We start from the raw sequence: 17907 nt of genomic DNA on the forward strand, positions 1-17907 counted from the left end.
CTGTATTGTTTCTCTTATGCAGTTCACATTTAATTTTGTATATACTGATCAGTCTGCATTATTCCAGTAACATTGTTTATGGATATGACAGTCTGCTTAATAAATTAGTTACTATTAAGCAAGTTAATGGTAATGATATTATCCTTGGACTTACCCTGGCATTGGTCCATTCCCAGAAAGACTGTAAACCTGTCGAGGATTTAGTAGATACTGAAATTTTCTGTAAATTCTATAAAGATAAAATATAGAAAAAAGAAATTTAATTATAATTAGGGGGTAACATCTCAATGTTATAAATATGTAATTGCAATTGAAATATTTGATATGTGTTGCATTAATAGTACCAGAAATATAATATCTCAATAGGAAATAGAGGAAATAGTAGTTCTCAAAAAAATAAAAAGAAAAAGAACTTGTTAACCATTGTAAAGGCAATATTTCTTAGAAGTCAGAAATAATGATGCATTCCAAATATGCATAGGCATTTAGAATATTCTCCAACTCACTTTTGAATATCATTTAGTTAAATAATTGAGTTTCAAATAAATATTTGGAAAAGTATTTCAGTAAATTACTTAAATATATTCTCTCAATAAATGGAAATATATTCTTTTCTCCATAGAATTCGAGATTGAGTTGTTGGCCAAATTAATAGAGATCAAAATTATCTACCCCACACAAACAATGGGGTTGTATACCTTATATGTATTTACGTAAGCAAAGACTGTAGCCTCAGATGGCATAATTATTTTATATAAACAATTATCTTGACCTGTTAACTCACAAAACTACTGTCTTAACAGATATGTATTAAATAATTCATTTTTCTGAAAGAAAATAATTTTAATATCACAAATCAAACAAAAGTGTTTCTAAATTCTTATATCCCATATAGTTTAAATTTTTACACAAAATATTTAAAGTAAAGGGTGATATTGATTTGGGGGATTACTTTTATATACACATAAAAATATTACTCTATATTCTATGAATGAATTTATATGATACTTACTGATAGAAATTCTGTAAACACACTGTGTAATACCTACATATATTTCCCCGTCTTCAAATCTTCAACAACCACACATTCTAGTTTCTGATTAGTAGCTGAAGAAAGATCTTGGAGTTATTCTCAATAGATCCTTTACCCTGGCACCAAAACTCCACCAGAGGACCATCTTGTGCCTTCTAACTGAGAAATTGCCTGTCAAGCTGGGGTACTACTATTCACTGGGTTAGTTCAGGTCTTTAATTTCTCTCATTGGCTCTATTAAATTTTTTAATTAATTTTTTTATTTATATATGACAGCAGATTACTTTACAATTCTTATTACACAAATAGAGCACAATTTTTCATATCTCTGGTTGTATACAAAGTATATTCACACCAATTCATGTTTTCATACATGTACTTTGGATAATAATGACCAACATATTCCATCATAATTTCTAACCCCATGCCCCTTCCCTTCCCCTCCAACTCCTCTGTTCTATATAAAGTTTTTCTATCCCTCCCACGCTCCCTATCCCTATCCCACTATGAATCAACCTACTTATATCAGAGAAAAAATTCGGCATTTGTTTTTTGGGGATTGGCTAACTTCATTTAGCATTATCTTCTCTAACTTCATCCATTTACCTGCAAATGCCATGATTTTATTCTCTTTTATTGCTGAGTAATATTCCACTGTGCATATATGCAACATTTTTTTTATCCATTCATTTACTGAAGGGCATCTAGGTTGGTTCCACACTTTAGCTATTGTGAATTGTGCTGCTATAAACATTCATATGGCTGTGTCCCTGTTGTATGCTTTTTTTAAGTCCTTGTACACTCATACACTGCTGGTGGAACTGCAAATTGGTGCAGCCAATATGGAAAATAGTATGGATAAAATTGGAAATGGAACCACCATTTAACCCACCTATCCCTCTCCTTAGTCTTAATAAGGCCCAAAGGAGTTTTATTAAGGAAGTTGGGGCCTAATCTGAGATGATGGAGATTAGGACCTACTTTTTCTTCTGTTAGACACAGGGTCTCTGGTTTTATTCCTATGTCCTTGATCCATTCTGAGTTGAGTGTTGTGCATGGTGAGAGATAGGGGTTTAATTTCATTTTGTTGCATATGGATTTCTAGTTTTCCCAGCACCATTGTTGAAGAGGCTATCTTTTCTCCAATGCATGTTTTTAGCACCTTTGTCTAATATAAAATAATTGTAATTTTGTGGGTTAGTCTCTGTGTCCTCTATTCTGTGCCACTGGTCTCCCAATCTGTTTTGGTGCCCATATCATGCTGTTTTTGTTACTATTGCTCTGTAGTATAGTTTCAGGTCTGGTATAGTAATGTCACCTGCTTCACTGATCTTGCTGAGGATTGCTTTAGCTATTCTGGGTTTCTTATTTTTCCAGATGAATTTTATGACTGCTTTTTCTATTTCTATGAGGAATTTCATTGGAATTTTGATTGGAATTGCATTAAATCTGTATAGTGCTTTTGGTAGTATGGTCATTTTGATAATATTAATTCTGCCTATCCAAGAGCAAGGTAGTTCTTTCCATCTTCTAAGGTCTTCTTTGATTTCTTTCTTTAGGGTTCTGTAATTTTCGTTATATAGATCTTCAGATCTATTAATTTTTTCACATTCCAGTTCCTTCCCCTACTACCGTTTAGGTATACACATATTGTTTCCAGGATGAAATTCCAATATCTTCCCAATATGGGCAAGTTAATCTCTTATCTTTCCCTTAAACTTAAACCTTGGTAAATCATTCCTAGTTGACATCAAGATTTTTCATGAATTTATCTTTCTCTGTTCTACATGTGGGAAACATTTATTTAAATAACAAACAATATAAAAACTACATTTTCTTCAAAGACTTCTCAGTTTTTAGATATTTCCCCATTGGATCCTCCATAGCACCTTTATTTCGAACATTTCTAGTTTAACATTTATCATATAGGATTCAATATATCTGCTTACATGTTTGACAGCATGCATGACTGTTGCAAATCTTTTATCCCCAAATCCTAGTATTGTTTAAATTTGCCCAATGGTTGCTGTCTGAATGGATGATATGTGAACACTTTCACACCTGTTGCATGGTATAGGGAACTGTTTGTGCATATATAATTCTGTGACTTTTGCAACTTATATGACATATCAAAGTCAAAATAGCTGAAAATATTTTAAAGAAAAAAACTATGTAATCCCATTGTGAAAGGTATCTTGTATTCATACAAAAAGTTATACTTAACATTCATAATAAATCTCTTTTAAAACATATTTACATTTCATTTGATTTTGAATGGTTCCAGTGAATGGATGAAGAGAAAACAGAAGTTACTATGAATACAGACTATGCATTCAAATTTGCCATCCTCTCCCCATAAAGTTTTGTTTCCTTATTATTTTATCCCTATGTAATTGGTTTATAATTTATAAAAAAATATGTACTGAGATAAGGGAAAGACAGTTATTAAGCTCAGGGTCATCATACATGATTAATGTAATTTTAATTAGAAGGAAATGTAGTTTCTTTTGGAAATATATTTTTAATTCTTTTCTATTGATTTCATTTGACTTTACTGTTTAACATAGATTTAAATCTTATCTGATTCTTTGTGAGAGATATTTGTATTCAAGGTAACCACAGTATATTTTTGCTTTAATTTCCTATGCTTTTGGGGTCTTGTCCAAAAATATTCTTGCCCATTGCAGTGTTGTGAGTCATTTCCCTTATCTTTTTTTTTTCCTAGTAGGTTCATAGATTCAGATTTTATAAGGTTTTAATACATTTTGAGTTAATTTTTATAAAGGATGAGAGTGACCTAGTTTTAATCTTTTGCTTGTGGATATTCTCTTACTACAATATATTGAAAAGACTGTCTCCAACACATGTTGTTAATACCTCTGTCAAAACTCAGCTGTGGAAGCACAAGTAAAATTCTGGACTCTTTTCTGTTCCATCTGTCTATGTGTCTATGTCTATGACAAAACCATGTTTTGATTACTACTGCTTTATAGTAGATTCTGAAGTTAGTGTCATGCTCCTCTTTTTTCTTTTTGGTCAATGTGTCTTTAGTTACTTAGGTTTTCTGTGTGATTTTAAACAAATTCTAGGATTGTCTTTCCTAGTCCTATGTAATTGGTATTTGGTAGGGATTGCCTTAAAACTAGAGATCACTTTGGGAATCATGGGCATTCTACAAAGGTTGATTATTCTAATCTATGAACACAAAAATCATATTTTTTGTGTCCCATTTAGTTATTTTAATCAGTGTTTCATAAATTTCATTGTAGATATCTTTCATCTCCTTGCTTTGGTTTATTATGGTGTATTTTAATTTTTTGGTAACCTTTATAAATGGTATTATTTTCTTGATTTCAATTTTAAATACTTTGCTAGTGGAATATAACAACACTGCTGGCTTTTGTATACTGAGTTTTATATCCTATACTTTGCTGATTTCAAATTAATTTGAATTAATTCTATTAAATTTTTTCTGATGGAGGATTTTGGTGGAATGTTTTGGGCTTTCTATGTGGAAGATCATGTCATATGCAAACAGTAAATATTGAATTTCCTTTTTCCTATGTGGATGCCTTTTATTTCTGTCTCTTGCTTGATTATTCTACGTCAGACTATGTTGAATAAAGTGGTGAAAGTAGATTTTCTTATTTTATTCCAGATCATAAAAAGAAAGCTTATAATCTTTCCCCATTCAGTATGATGTCAGCTGTGGACTTGTTATATTTGGCATTTATTACATTGAGCTAATTTTATTTCTGTGCTCTCTTTGTTCAATGTTTGATCATGAATAGATGCTGAATCTAATCAATTGACTTTTCTGCATCTATTGAGCTAATCACATGGACAAAAGAGATTATATCAAACAAAAAAACTTTTGAACAGCCTAGGAAACAGTCAACATAGTGAGTCTGCAAACTATACATATGGCTAGGGGTTGATATCTGCATGTATAAGGAATTCCAAAACATTAAAAGCATGAAAAACTAATTGAAAATAAGCAATAGACATAAATAGAGATTTCTCAAAAGAAGATCATCAGGTATATGATACGTATATGAAAAAAATGTCCCAAATCACAAATCATCAGAGAAATGAAAAACAAAATCCAATTAGATATCACCTCATTCCAGTAAGAATGACATTATTAAAAATACTACAGATATTAAGTACTGACTAGGATGTAGATAAGATTGATCCCTTGCACTGTTGATGGGAATGTAAATTAGTAGCCATTGTGGGAGATAGTGGAGGGTTCCTTAAAATATTAAAAATAGAACTATCATATGATACAACAATCCCTCTTCAGCATATTGATTTCATTTGCTTTGGGTGCATACTTAAGGTGCCTCTTCAGCATATTGATTTCACTTTTGGGTGTATGCACCCAAAGCAAGTGAAATCAATATGCTGAAGAGGCACCTGCACATCTCTGTCTATTGTGGTACTGTTTACCTTAGCCAAGAAGTAGAAACAACCAAAGTATCCCTCAGCTGATGAATGCAGTAAGTAAATGTAGTATAAATTGACAGTGGAACATTAAAATGTTGCAAATATTGTTTTTGCAACAAAATGTATGGAACTAGTGATCATTATGCTCAGACACAGAAAAATAAGGGAAATAACCTCATTCAAATGGAATTAAAAAAAAAAGTTGGCCTCAAAGAGATTGATAGTGGAATGGTGGTTACTAGAGGCTGGTGAGACTAGCGGGAGGGAGGGTCTGAAGAGAGATTGATCAATGGGTACTTAGGGTTAGAGAGGAAGAAGCAGCTCTGGTATGCTATTTCCCAGATGATGGCTATGGATAATAACATACATTTTAATAAAGCTAGGAGAATAGAGTGTGAATTTTCGCATGAGAAAAAAAAAGGATAAATGTTTGAGGAGAGAGATATGGTGAATCTGATTTAAATACTATACAATATATACATATAATCCAAACATCACTTGGTACTTAATTCATATGTGCAATTGTTATGTCGTTATGTGTTAAAGAATAAATTTAATTTAAATAAAAAATACTCAAAGTATAGACAGCTAACAAACTGCAAATGGCACAATAGAAAATAATTTTAGCATTATTATTCAATTACAATTTTATACCTGTTTGAGCAAGGCAACCATTCTCTTAAGTAAAATTTTGTGAAATTTTACCTATTAAGCGATTATTTATTTAAAATAATTCATATCTTGGGCTGGGGAATGTGGCTTAAGTGGTAGCACGCTCGCCTGGCACGCGTGCGGCCCGGGTTCAAGCCTCAGCACCACATACAAACAAAGATGTTGTGTCCGCCGAAAACTAAAAAATAAATATTAAAAAATTCTCTCTCTCTCTCTCTCTCTCTCTTAAAAATATAATAATTCAGATCATGCTTAGCAGTGTACAAACATAAATATGTTAATGGAAATTTTAAAAACACATTTTATGCAGAAGTAATATTTGTTTTTGATTGAAAAATGAATTCTTTTTATTTCACAGAAATACATTCAAAATTTAAATATTAGGAAAGGATATTACTTTGCAAATTCTATCATTTATGAAAACATTTCCAATTGTTACTAGTTAAACCACAAAAGACATTTGTTTTCCAATTATAGTGCTTGTGTAAGTGCTTTGTCTATTTGCTTATATTAGGTTGAGGTTAAGAAAGATATCTAGACATCATGAAGGTAGGCATAGCTACAGTTTTGTTTATCACTGTCCTCTTCAATAGGACATTAGACTTATTTTTTAAGAGAATGATTTTCAAATTTCTATTAAATATTATTATTTAATCACTAATCCAGTACAAAATGAAATTTTATGTCATCAGCTAGTATATGAATATATCTGATAATGCAGTGTATTATTATTCAGATTAAATATATTGTGCTTTTCCAGAAAATATGGCTTCATTTTCTCCAAAATGTGCATGCAAAATAATTGTAACAATATATTTTGCCTAGAAGCTGGATATAAATTCTGCTCCTAAGTACTTGGTTATGATTTATCTCCAATCACCTGATTAAGAGGTTAGAGACTCAGTTTTTATTCAATAGTAGTTATGAAACCAGACTGTAAGCAAAGCTCTTTGTTAAGGGTTAAGATGATAGGTGGGTTGTAAAGAATGCAGATAGCTGAGCTATAATAATAAAATGCTTACAAAAAAGCCATTACATTGAGTTTTAAACTATAAAAATTATTAGCAGTATATTATATGTAGATGCTGGAAATATATATATATATATATATATATATATATATATATATATAACATTAAAATTACTAAATGGTGAGGAATAATTTCTAAACATGTGCACATCACAATTTTAGCTGATCTTTTTATATTTATGATATAGAAAATAAACATGTTATTTAAAAGCATACCGTTCTCCTTGCTTCCCACCACTTTTGGGGTTCACAAAAACTAAAAGCGGATGAGTTCCAGGAACAGGAGTGATCTAGAAAAAAAGGTTGGTATATAGAGAAGTTATTAGGCATCTGATATTTGAAGAAGACTCCTTGCTATTTCTACATCATGAAATTTCAATGTACAAATTCATGAATGTGACACTTTTATTCTATAAAGTGTATCAAAAGGAAAACCTTCTCTGCACAGAGAGGTGGGCTTGACAATGTAGAGGGCAGAGGGGAAGGCCCTTAAGAAAAGAAAATAGCTGTTAGATGAAAACTATAAAGATGCAATTTGTGAGTCACTAAGCAAATGAGTCAGAATAAAGAAGAATTTCAGGGAAAGATCATAAGCAAATAGAAAGATCAAGTGATACAGAAGGCTTCTTTTAAAGAGGGCCCCTTATTCAGAGCTCTGTGGCCTTTGTGGAATCTACCTTTCAGACCACACAGGAACTCGAAACTCAGCAAATGTCTTCAGATGCATTTGGGCTGAGAAGTCTGTTCTGAGCAATCTTTCCTCAATGCTTTCTTTCCCAGCGTGGTGAGCAGAGTGCCAGCGAATCAAATCTATTTGCTAAGACTCCTTTGGAAAAGGGTCTCTCTTTCACTTATCAAGGACTGTCCATGTCCCTACTACATCCTACGTGCTGCCTTCATCACTATTCACTTCTATGTGGAACAAGAAAGATCAAGTGCCCATCCTAATGGAGGTTATATCCAAGGGGAGAATTATACACTAAACAAACAAATACATACTATTAGTGAAATGTGCCATGAAGGAAAAGGAGGTAAAGTGTTAGGACTTCATTTATGGGGGTAGACTTGTTTTAAACAGCATGTATAAATACTTATTTTTTTTTAACCTGAATTCAATGTTAAGAGAGAGATGTAGCTGATAGAATGGACACTCTACGTATTAAGTTGAAAAGTTTTAGAATAATCTGCTTTTGTGAAAGTATATTCAGAGTATTCTTTCTGCAATGATATGTCTCTCCTAGAAAGTATCCTTAAATATTTAATGAAACAATTGAAAACAATAATGTCACCATAGCATGCCCTTCCTTCCTATTCAATAAGTCAGAATATTCTACTAACATATTTTCTTCCAACTCTTAAGTACAATGGCATTTTTCTAATGAGTATTGACAATTGGAAAATGTTAAACTCCTCACATTAGCTAAATGAGAAAGTTGAGTAAGATCTTCTTAATTCATCTACTCTTATCCAGCTAGTTTTCATTACTATCTATCATAGTGTCTGACTGTTTTACTTTCCTTAGTAAAGAGCACCAGAGTTCTTCTTTCCTAATTTGCCTCTAAATCAACTGGAAAAGGTGAGCTGGAGTAACTTCTGTAGCAACTTCCCAGTTCACCCTGAACTAAAAGTTCTCAATTAATGAATGCATATCCAGTACCTACATATTAAAGACCTTGGACTGCTGATATGTGCTTCTTTTGCCCATTCAAAACTGAACTGAAAAAAACACACCTATGTCTAATCATTAGTGTTAAATTTCCATTTTTTCTCTTATGCAAAAGTTAAACCTACCAAACAAATATTTTACTTGATTTTTTATCTTAATTGGAAGTGTTACTCCTTACTTTTGAAAACAGGTGAGAATTTCAGGGTAAATAAGGGATTTGAGCAGAGTATTAAATCTGAACACACATATTGTTTCTCTTTTCATTCCCAAACTCAACATTAAGCTTACCACTATATAAGTTTACATGTAAATATAAATTTAAACTGGTTCCAAATTTGGAATTCTTTTAAAAATATATTTTAAAATGTAGGGTCAAATATATTTATTTTGTGAAATATTTAAGGCATCAACAAAAAGATCAAATAAAGGTCAGTAATACTTGTGTAATAAATTCCATAATATTATGAATAATTAGTTAAATATTTTAGTAGTCAGTAGAATATCTCAAAATAATATATAAAATCTAGTCTGGGTGCAGTGATACATGCCTGTAATACCAGTAACTTGGGAGCTAAGCCAGGAGTATCATAAATTCTAGGTCAGCTTCAGCAACTTAGTAAGAACTTGTCTCAAAAAATAAAAAGTAAATATATATATATATATATATATATATATATATATATATACACATACATATATATATATGTGTGTGTGTGTGTGTGTGTGTGTGTGTGTATGCATATATAATCACACACACACACACATAAGAATGAATGGGGATATAGCTCAGTAGTAAAGTGCCACTGGGTTTAATCCACATCCTATAAATAAATACATACATATATACATACATACATACATATTCAGGCATTATTTTTAGGAGTTGTGTTCCCCAGAGAAACAGATAAAATGGACTAGAAAAATAGAAGAGAATTTAAAGAATTTAGGAGAATGGCGATATTTCATAAGTGACAAAAGTCAAATATCAAATATGAAAATATTAAAATAAATTTGCAGTTTTCATCACATCTACCCTTACTACAAAAATGAGACAAATGTTAAAACTATAATGTGGTGTTTATTTGTAAGTTATCAGGTACTCTGGATTTGTGCCCCTGAAGCCAGAATTAGATAGGCGGTTCATATGGATAGGTAAATCAAATCAGGTCAATGAAGGAGGCCTATTTTGAGTGAGTCTGGGAAGTTGGAGACTGTCCCCTGAGGGATTGAAATGTTAATTCCTTCAGAGCCCTTCCTCCACCCTTTTCAACAACCTGGCCCAGCTCAAACCTGTTGCCAAGGTAAGCTGTCTCAAGAGCTACAAGGTTGTTAATGTGTCCTTGGCTACTCCATCCAGCCCTTTCCCCTTCAGCACACCAGTTTCCCACCTTTGGGCCTTTCCACCAAGCATTCTTGGGCCTAGTCACCTATGCAGGAAGGAGAAAGCAAGGGGGAAAAGGCAGGAGAACAAACAAAAAGGGCAGAACACCCTGCTTCTTGGGCTACCATGGTACCAGCTATGGCCCCTTTCTCCCTCCCGAGAAGTCTATGTCACACCTTTTTAAATAAGCCCTGCTTTATATGATATATGCTTGCCTTGCCTCATCATGCTTCTCTAATGTTCAAACTTCAAAACTTCAACATGTAGGGAAGCAGGACTCATCACCAATAACCAGCGGTATCACCCCATTTGATGATATTAACAGGTACTTGACATAATGTAATCCCCATTGAAGGGGTGATATGTGATTGAACAACTACATCACTAAGTCTCTGGTGTTGAGGAACATATTATGGTGTTAGACTAGAAATGTTAGAGTTCCAGGCAAACCTGTCATGTTTTTCTATGCTCATTCAAAAAGCTTTAAAATTGTGTTAACCTTTGCAACTATAAAAAGAAGGCCCATATAACTGAGTAAATTTGGATGCCAAGTAAAGACAGAACTCTTAGATTTGAGAGCCAAAGACCTGCAGTACTGCATAGTCATTTTCAAGTCTGACAAGTTAAAAATAAACAACTACTGAGTTCAGTGACAGTCTGAAATAAGCAGCAGTATCTTAGTGGTAGAATCTGCTTTTGGCACTTCAGTACCATATTCCCCTTTGCCCTGGGTAAAAGAACCTGGTGCATATGGTAATTTAGAAAGATTCCATCCTCCCATCCTATCTATATTTTGGAAGTGTCTGCTGCTTACAGAATTCACACACACACACACACACACACACACACACACACACACACGTATATACACACAGACACTTTTTAAGAGCTTTAAGAAATTGTAACTTCTGGTATCTTGTAAGGTAAAAGGACACACAAATACACAGAAAGAAGAAAAATGTGTTTATGTTTTGTCTGGTGAGATCTCTTGGAAGTTACTATGACTAAATTATGTCCCTCCTGAGATTCATATGTTTAAGTTCTAAGCCCCAATGTAATGACACTTGGAGATGGGGTTTTCTGGAGATAATTAGGGTTAGCTAAGTACAAGAGGGTAAGATCCTTATAATGACATTAGTGCCTATTGAACAGACAAGATTCTCTCTAATCCTCCATGTCTCCCTCTGTTTCTCTTTTGGAACACCCAGTGAGATAGTGGCTGCCTACAAGCCAAGTGGTCTGGAAATTAATCTACTTTGCCTGTACCATGGTCTTGGATACCCTAGCCTCAACACTGTGAGAAAGTTTCTAATCTTTTTCTTCCTGATTGCCAACATGAAATTTGGAAATTAAGGTAGCCATCTTTGCTCATTAGTTGACTTTGAAGATGCCATCAATGGAGGACATGAAAGAGAACAGTAGGATTGGCATTCCCAATGAGACTGTGTAGTTGTCTTAGTGCCAGAGAGCCTACTTCTGGACTTTATTTACATGACAGAAAAACTGATGGCTATGTTTTTCAATACATTGTTGTTTTGTGTGTTCCCTGTTTTTGTTGTTTCTCTGCTAAATGCTCTATAACACAAATGTAAATGATGTGAACAAAAGCAAGTTCTATAAGGACTCAAAATGGATACAAATCATATCAGGCATAGAGAAATACTTTATTCTTCATCAAACTTATTAATATATCTAGTCTGGGAGTGGGGGAGAACAATTGTTCCTTGATATCAAAACACTGAATGGACTCTGTATTTTTTCTTATATTATGCTATTCTTATATTTAATATGTTCTTACTCATTTTCAGTCAATTCTTTTATGTCTGAAAGAGTCTGAGACTAAGAAAAACATGTAGTCATTATTAGATGTGATATTTCAGTTACTTAATCTAATCTATTTGATTTCAGATTCTGGTTTCCAGAGAGGCCAATTAGGTAGAAGTAACTTCATCTTCTGTACAGAATTTAGTCTAGGGGAGCTAATTTATACTATAACATGAATCATATCTACCAAATAAAGGATTATAAACAGATCTCTCAGTTTCTAAAACTCAGAATAATTGATTTCAGTGAATAAAGATTTATGTAAATATCTTTCAATAACATTTTTTAAACTTCACAGTGATAGTTTTATTTTTATTTTTTGAAACAATCTATTGTTAGATTTTTATTGCTGTGAACAAAATACCTGACAAGAGCAAACTATAGAAGAAAAATTTAATGGTGTATTCATAGTTTCAAATGTCTCAGTTCACAGTTGGCTGACTGCATTGCTCTGGGCCTGAGATGGGTCAGAACATCATGGTGTAAGGGTTTAGTAAAAAAAAAAAAAAAAAAAAAAAAAGGTGCCCAAATCATGACAGCCAGGAAAGAGAGTGAAAGAAAACAAATACACTTGCAAGGAGCCAGGCACAATATATAGTCTTTAAAGGCATTCCTCCAGTTATCTACTTCCTCCAAACATATCCCACCTGCCTAAAATTACCACCCATTATTAATCCACTAAATGGATTAATCCATTCATAAGGTAGACACTCATCATTGTCTAATGATCTCATCTCTGAACCTTGGTACATTTTAGATTATGCTTTTAAAGCACAAGTTTTTCTGGAAACATTCTTATATTCAAACTATAACAAATCTCGAATTTAGAGAAAAGTTACAAGGACTGTTTAAAGAGTCTTTCCCCTGAACCATCTGTTAGTCACTTCACAAAATAGTTCTCCATTACTTATACTTAACTTTAGCATTGTATACCCTCAAGAAGCATTCTGTTCAACACATACAACTATCTAACACAGGAAGTTATTATGATTCAAGACTAGTTTCTTTTATTTAACATATTATTGAAACAATTTATAAAACTTCAGTGGGATCTGAGGATAAGATAGAAGAAATTTATCAATGTTATAATCAAGTTTACTATTTCTCTCTTGGACTCTCATCTATTATTTAAAAGAATGAATTTTGAATTTTTGCTTTTATATAAAATTTTTGAAATGAGATGTAAATGTTAGTATTTTGCAAACTAATTTATTGATATACTAAAATATTATACTCAGTCATAGATTTTGATGGAATGGGAAGCAAAAGAAAAAGCACAAATATATCAAGACTCTGTCACCATAAATCTATTCCCTGTTGGAAGTATATACTTATACAGCATTGGAGAGAATCTTAAAATGATACAGTAAATAAACAGGTAAAAGCTAAGATTCTATATCTAAAGACAAAAAAACCCCGAGCCTATTCCCAGTCTCTCATTAACCCATCTCTGTGCTTAAATATCTCTACAGAACTCTTTCTCTTTATGAAACAGTTTTTAAGAATGTTGAGATACACTGATGGAGAATAACAAAGAAGATATTGATGAACAGACAAAATATTCCGGGTACCTTTGGTACTTTAAATCTTGAAAATAGTTATTAATTAGGTAAGTATGAAGAAAGTTCCAGAAGGACACTGTTCATGTTGTATTTTCCTCTATGTAAAATAGAGTTAATCATGTAAAACATATTTGTTCATTCGAAGGGACTGTTTAGTATAATACCTTTAAAGAAAATGAAACTTTGGAGTCAGACTGATTGTGGATTCCAGTTCTACTCCTCCTCTTAACATATATTGCTACATAGTATATTATATTAGTATATATATCATTCATATATATTTATATTCCTTTTTGATGCCTTTAAGTATCATCAATATCTTTACTCATAAATTTATATTGTCCTTTAACCTGAATCATACATTTCTTGATGGTCTTCCTAATTGATATTTCCATTTGGATGTCTGACAGGATCAGAAATTTCTCCCCAAACCATACTCTCCCAAACTCTTCATTCATCTCATTCAATGGCAACTCCACCATTTCAGTTGCATGGACTCACTAGGGTGATATCTGAATCCTCATTTTCTTATAGACTCTACACTTAATTCATCAGCTTATCCTTTTAGTTTGATCCTCAAATCATTTCTCCATATCTGTTGTTCTACACTGACAAGCCTCCAGCCTATTATCACCCCATCCTATAATTCAGTAATTTACAGAGCATTCAGTGCAGCAATAAGCTAATCTTTACAAAACCAATAATTTAAATCATGTCATTCTCTGCTTCATCCTCCCCCTCAAGATTTCCTCATCTCATATCAAAAGACAAAGTTTTTATGAAAGTTTTCCCAGGACTTATAGCATCTAGCTGCTGTTTCTTCTCTTAAGCACTCTCTACTGCTTGCTATCCTACTCAGTCTACTCCAAACATCTATCTCTTTTTGATCTTACAATTGTGGGCATACATTTCCTGTTTTAGTCAGCTTTGTGCCAATGCAAACAAAAGACTTAACAGGAACAAGTTAGGGAGAGAAAATTTATTCGGCACTCATAGTTTCAGAGGTCTCAGTGCACAGATAGCCAACTCCATTGTCCTGGACCCAAGGTAAGGCAGAACATGTTGAAAGGGCATGGAGGAGGAAAGCAGCTCAGGACATGGCAACAGGAAGCAGAGACAAGGCCCCACTCACCAGGGAAAAAATATAAATGCCAGAAGAATGTCTCCAGTAATCTACTTTTCGAACCACATTCTACCTACCTAAAATTATTGTCCAGTTAACCAATGGTCTAATCCACTGAGAAGGTTTATGATCTTATAACCCAATCCTTTCACCTCAGAACTTTCTTACATTGTCTCACACAGGAGCTTTAGGGGAACGCCACATATCCAAACCATAACACTTGTGTTAGAAGTTACAGCTTCCCATTTCTCATAATGCTTATGTACAAATGACTCACCTGTTTTAATAATTTATCCAAATATCCTCTTTAGCCATCTTCTTAAAATTATAGAAAACACAGCTCTATATTTTTCATATTACTTTTCACCTAGTAAAATATGCATATGAAAAAAGTGATTCTGTTCAAAGTTTGTTACAATACTTAGAACTATAGAGCAATAACCCTGAACTTAGGGAATTAGAATGACAATTATGATCTCAGTATGAAAGAATCACAAGGATTAAGGGTACTAAGTGAGTGAGGAATACACATATATAGGTAACTATCAAATGTGTCACACACACACACACACACACACACACACATACACAAATCAAATACAGCAGATTAATTGATAAGCATATTATACATTTGTTTATAATGCAATAGTGCATGTATAGGTGATAATCTTGGTGATTACAAAAATAAGATAAAACATAAAATAGACAGTGGGGAGAAATGATCGTTGGGGCAAGACATTGGTTTAGTTTTAGATACTAAGTGAAAAGGTCCCATCTTCCTACCTTGGGTTTAAAGTATGAGAAACTAAGAAACTAGATTCTTTCGCTCTCTGGTGACCCTTCTATTTGGAAATTTCAAATAATATTTAGGACAGGGTAACTTTAGCATAATACATTTTAAACAACTGTTCTTTTTAATTTTTTTCCTTTATCCATTTACAGATGGGTTGGTCACCTGTATTTTTATATCTCCTGCATCTTAAAAAATTGTAGTTTCAATTACATTTGATAGTATCTAATAAATGTAAACCTATGGTGTGAGAAATGACAAAGACAGAGTGCCTAACCACCGCTACTTGAAGTCCCCTAGGACTCGGGTTAATTAATGAGACTCATCCTAAGGTTATACATGATCTATTACTTCCTCTAATTAGAAATAATAATCCTGATCATTATGCTGGTTAGCTGGAAAGACGTAAGATGAATGTGCTTAACTATGATTAATAGTCTTCTTTAAGCAGTGTAGATCTCTCCTGTCACTGAGTTATATGCAAACTGGACTGCAACTCAATGCTTTTTTATGATATGTAATTTTTAAAGCTTAGAGAAAAATTCATTTTCTGGTAGATGTTTTTGGCTTTTCTGGTTAAAAACCACAACAACCTTTTACCATTTTAAAATCGATCATTATAACACAATCTTTTACCATTTTGCATGAAATAACTATCTCAAAATTTATCATTTTACTTTTTCTCCAAATTATATGAATACTTATGGGATCCATTCTGCTGGGATAAAACAGACTTTTGCACATGATAATGTACCAATTCACAAAAACTGAAAATTTATTATAACATTACAATATCAGTTATTTACTGCTGTTTTGTTAAGGCTGATGTCTACATTTTGCTTACTGACAACTTCAGCTTACACTTTCATATGCCAAAAAAAGCTAAAACAAGTAAATACCTGCTCGGAGAAGCCCACACATCCATAGAGAATGTTAATCATCTAGGGTTTTTAATGTGACTAATTTAACTATAATATGACCAAATATTTCAGAATCATTTTAAATTAAAAGATAGAACTTATGTTGCTATCTCAATTTAAACCTTTAAAATACTGTGCATATACCATTTAATTTTGGTTTTGAATATGGAAAAATTCAGACATAATTACTTAAATCTTAAGAGGCTGAGTCTACAAAAGTTATAGTTGTAGTGAATATATGATTTTTTATCTCAATACCTCAAGCAATATTAGAACACTTGGGAGAACAAGGCAGTCAGAATTTTGGCAGTTACACATATGTTTAAATTTCTTGAGCAAAGAGACAGGTTGTCTCAAGAGTAAAACACAGAATTTGAGTCAGAGTCCTCCTTCAGTATTAGGCTTTATCAATGAATGACAAGGTGGCCTTGGGAAAGTTACCCTACTTCTTAGTATTAATATAATTTTGAAAATGTGATAACTATAAGGGCATTGATCTCATGTTTCTTTTGAGAATGAAAACAGGCTAATATGTATAAAATATCACCATAATGCATAGGTTATACTAAACAGTGATAAAAGATAACATGCTTCTTTTCCATCACGATAAATATGTACCTTGCTTTGACTGAAATATACTTGGATTTCAAAACCAGTTTTGTTTCATCAATTTTATGGCAAGAACTCAGTGTGACGAAAATTTTAAATTGATCAATATTTCCAATTGACACATTAAAATCAAATGTTGATTTTTAAATAATTTTTATAAGACTTCAGTGAAATTTCTTTGCTATCAAAATTGTGAAAAAATTAGAACAAATATATGTATTAATTAAAAAATTGTGGACAGATTTCATATTTGAGGGCTTCAATGAGATGCTATGCTAAATACATAGATAAGATTTCTGAAAATTACTTTTTGAGTTAGTCTTTCATAATTGAATCATATACTCTGATGCATAATAATTTTACATTTCATAATTATCTTTTCACAATTTTGTTAATAATTTATGAGATTTTCTATTTGAAATGTGTTTTAATAGATCAAAACCTGGATCCCTTATTATATATTTGTAAGCAATAATTACTAAAGTTTCCATGAGTTATTCAAGACAATGAATAAGCAAATATTTAGGCATGTATTATGTACTCTTAATTGTACTTGTAAATTGAAAAATACAAAAAGACGTAACATATTTTCACAGGTAAAACAATAAATTGTAATAAATATAATAAAATTGATTAAAATCAATAATATGCTAAAATCAATCACATACACTAAATGCAAGTATATGACATAATCTGTATGTTAAGTGTTTGGTAAGTTTTCCTGGACAATGTGAAATTTGAACCATATTGTTAAGGGAAGGAATAAGTAATTGAAAGAAACATATAGATAGAAAAATTAAAAATTAACTTCCCAATTTCATAGATTAAGCTCATTTTGTTGATTGTTT

The 17907-nt window shown here is 32.3% G+C and overlaps 1 protein-coding gene across 6 annotated transcripts in view; it reads right to left on the reverse strand.

Annotated features, from left to right (window-relative positions):
* Positions 1-17907, reverse strand: part of Dgkb (diacylglycerol kinase beta) — a 575876-nt gene that overhangs the window by 395893 nt on the left and 162076 nt on the right. For all 6 annotated transcript variants that reach the window (XM_076863035.1, XM_076863026.1, XM_076863017.1 and 3 more), the window contains 2 exons: positions 7401-7474; positions 155-229 (listed from right to left, as the gene is read on the reverse strand). In XM_076863035.1, coding sequence (XP_076719150.1) covers positions 155-229; positions 7401-7474 — 149 coding nt within the window. The remainder of the gene's footprint in view (positions 1-154; positions 230-7400; positions 7475-17907) is intronic.

Source organism: Callospermophilus lateralis, chromosome 1 (assembly GCF_048772815.1).
Source record: "Callospermophilus lateralis isolate mCalLat2 chromosome 1, mCalLat2.hap1, whole genome shotgun sequence".
Lineage (NCBI taxonomy): Eukaryota > Metazoa > Chordata > Mammalia > Rodentia > Sciuridae > Callospermophilus > Callospermophilus lateralis.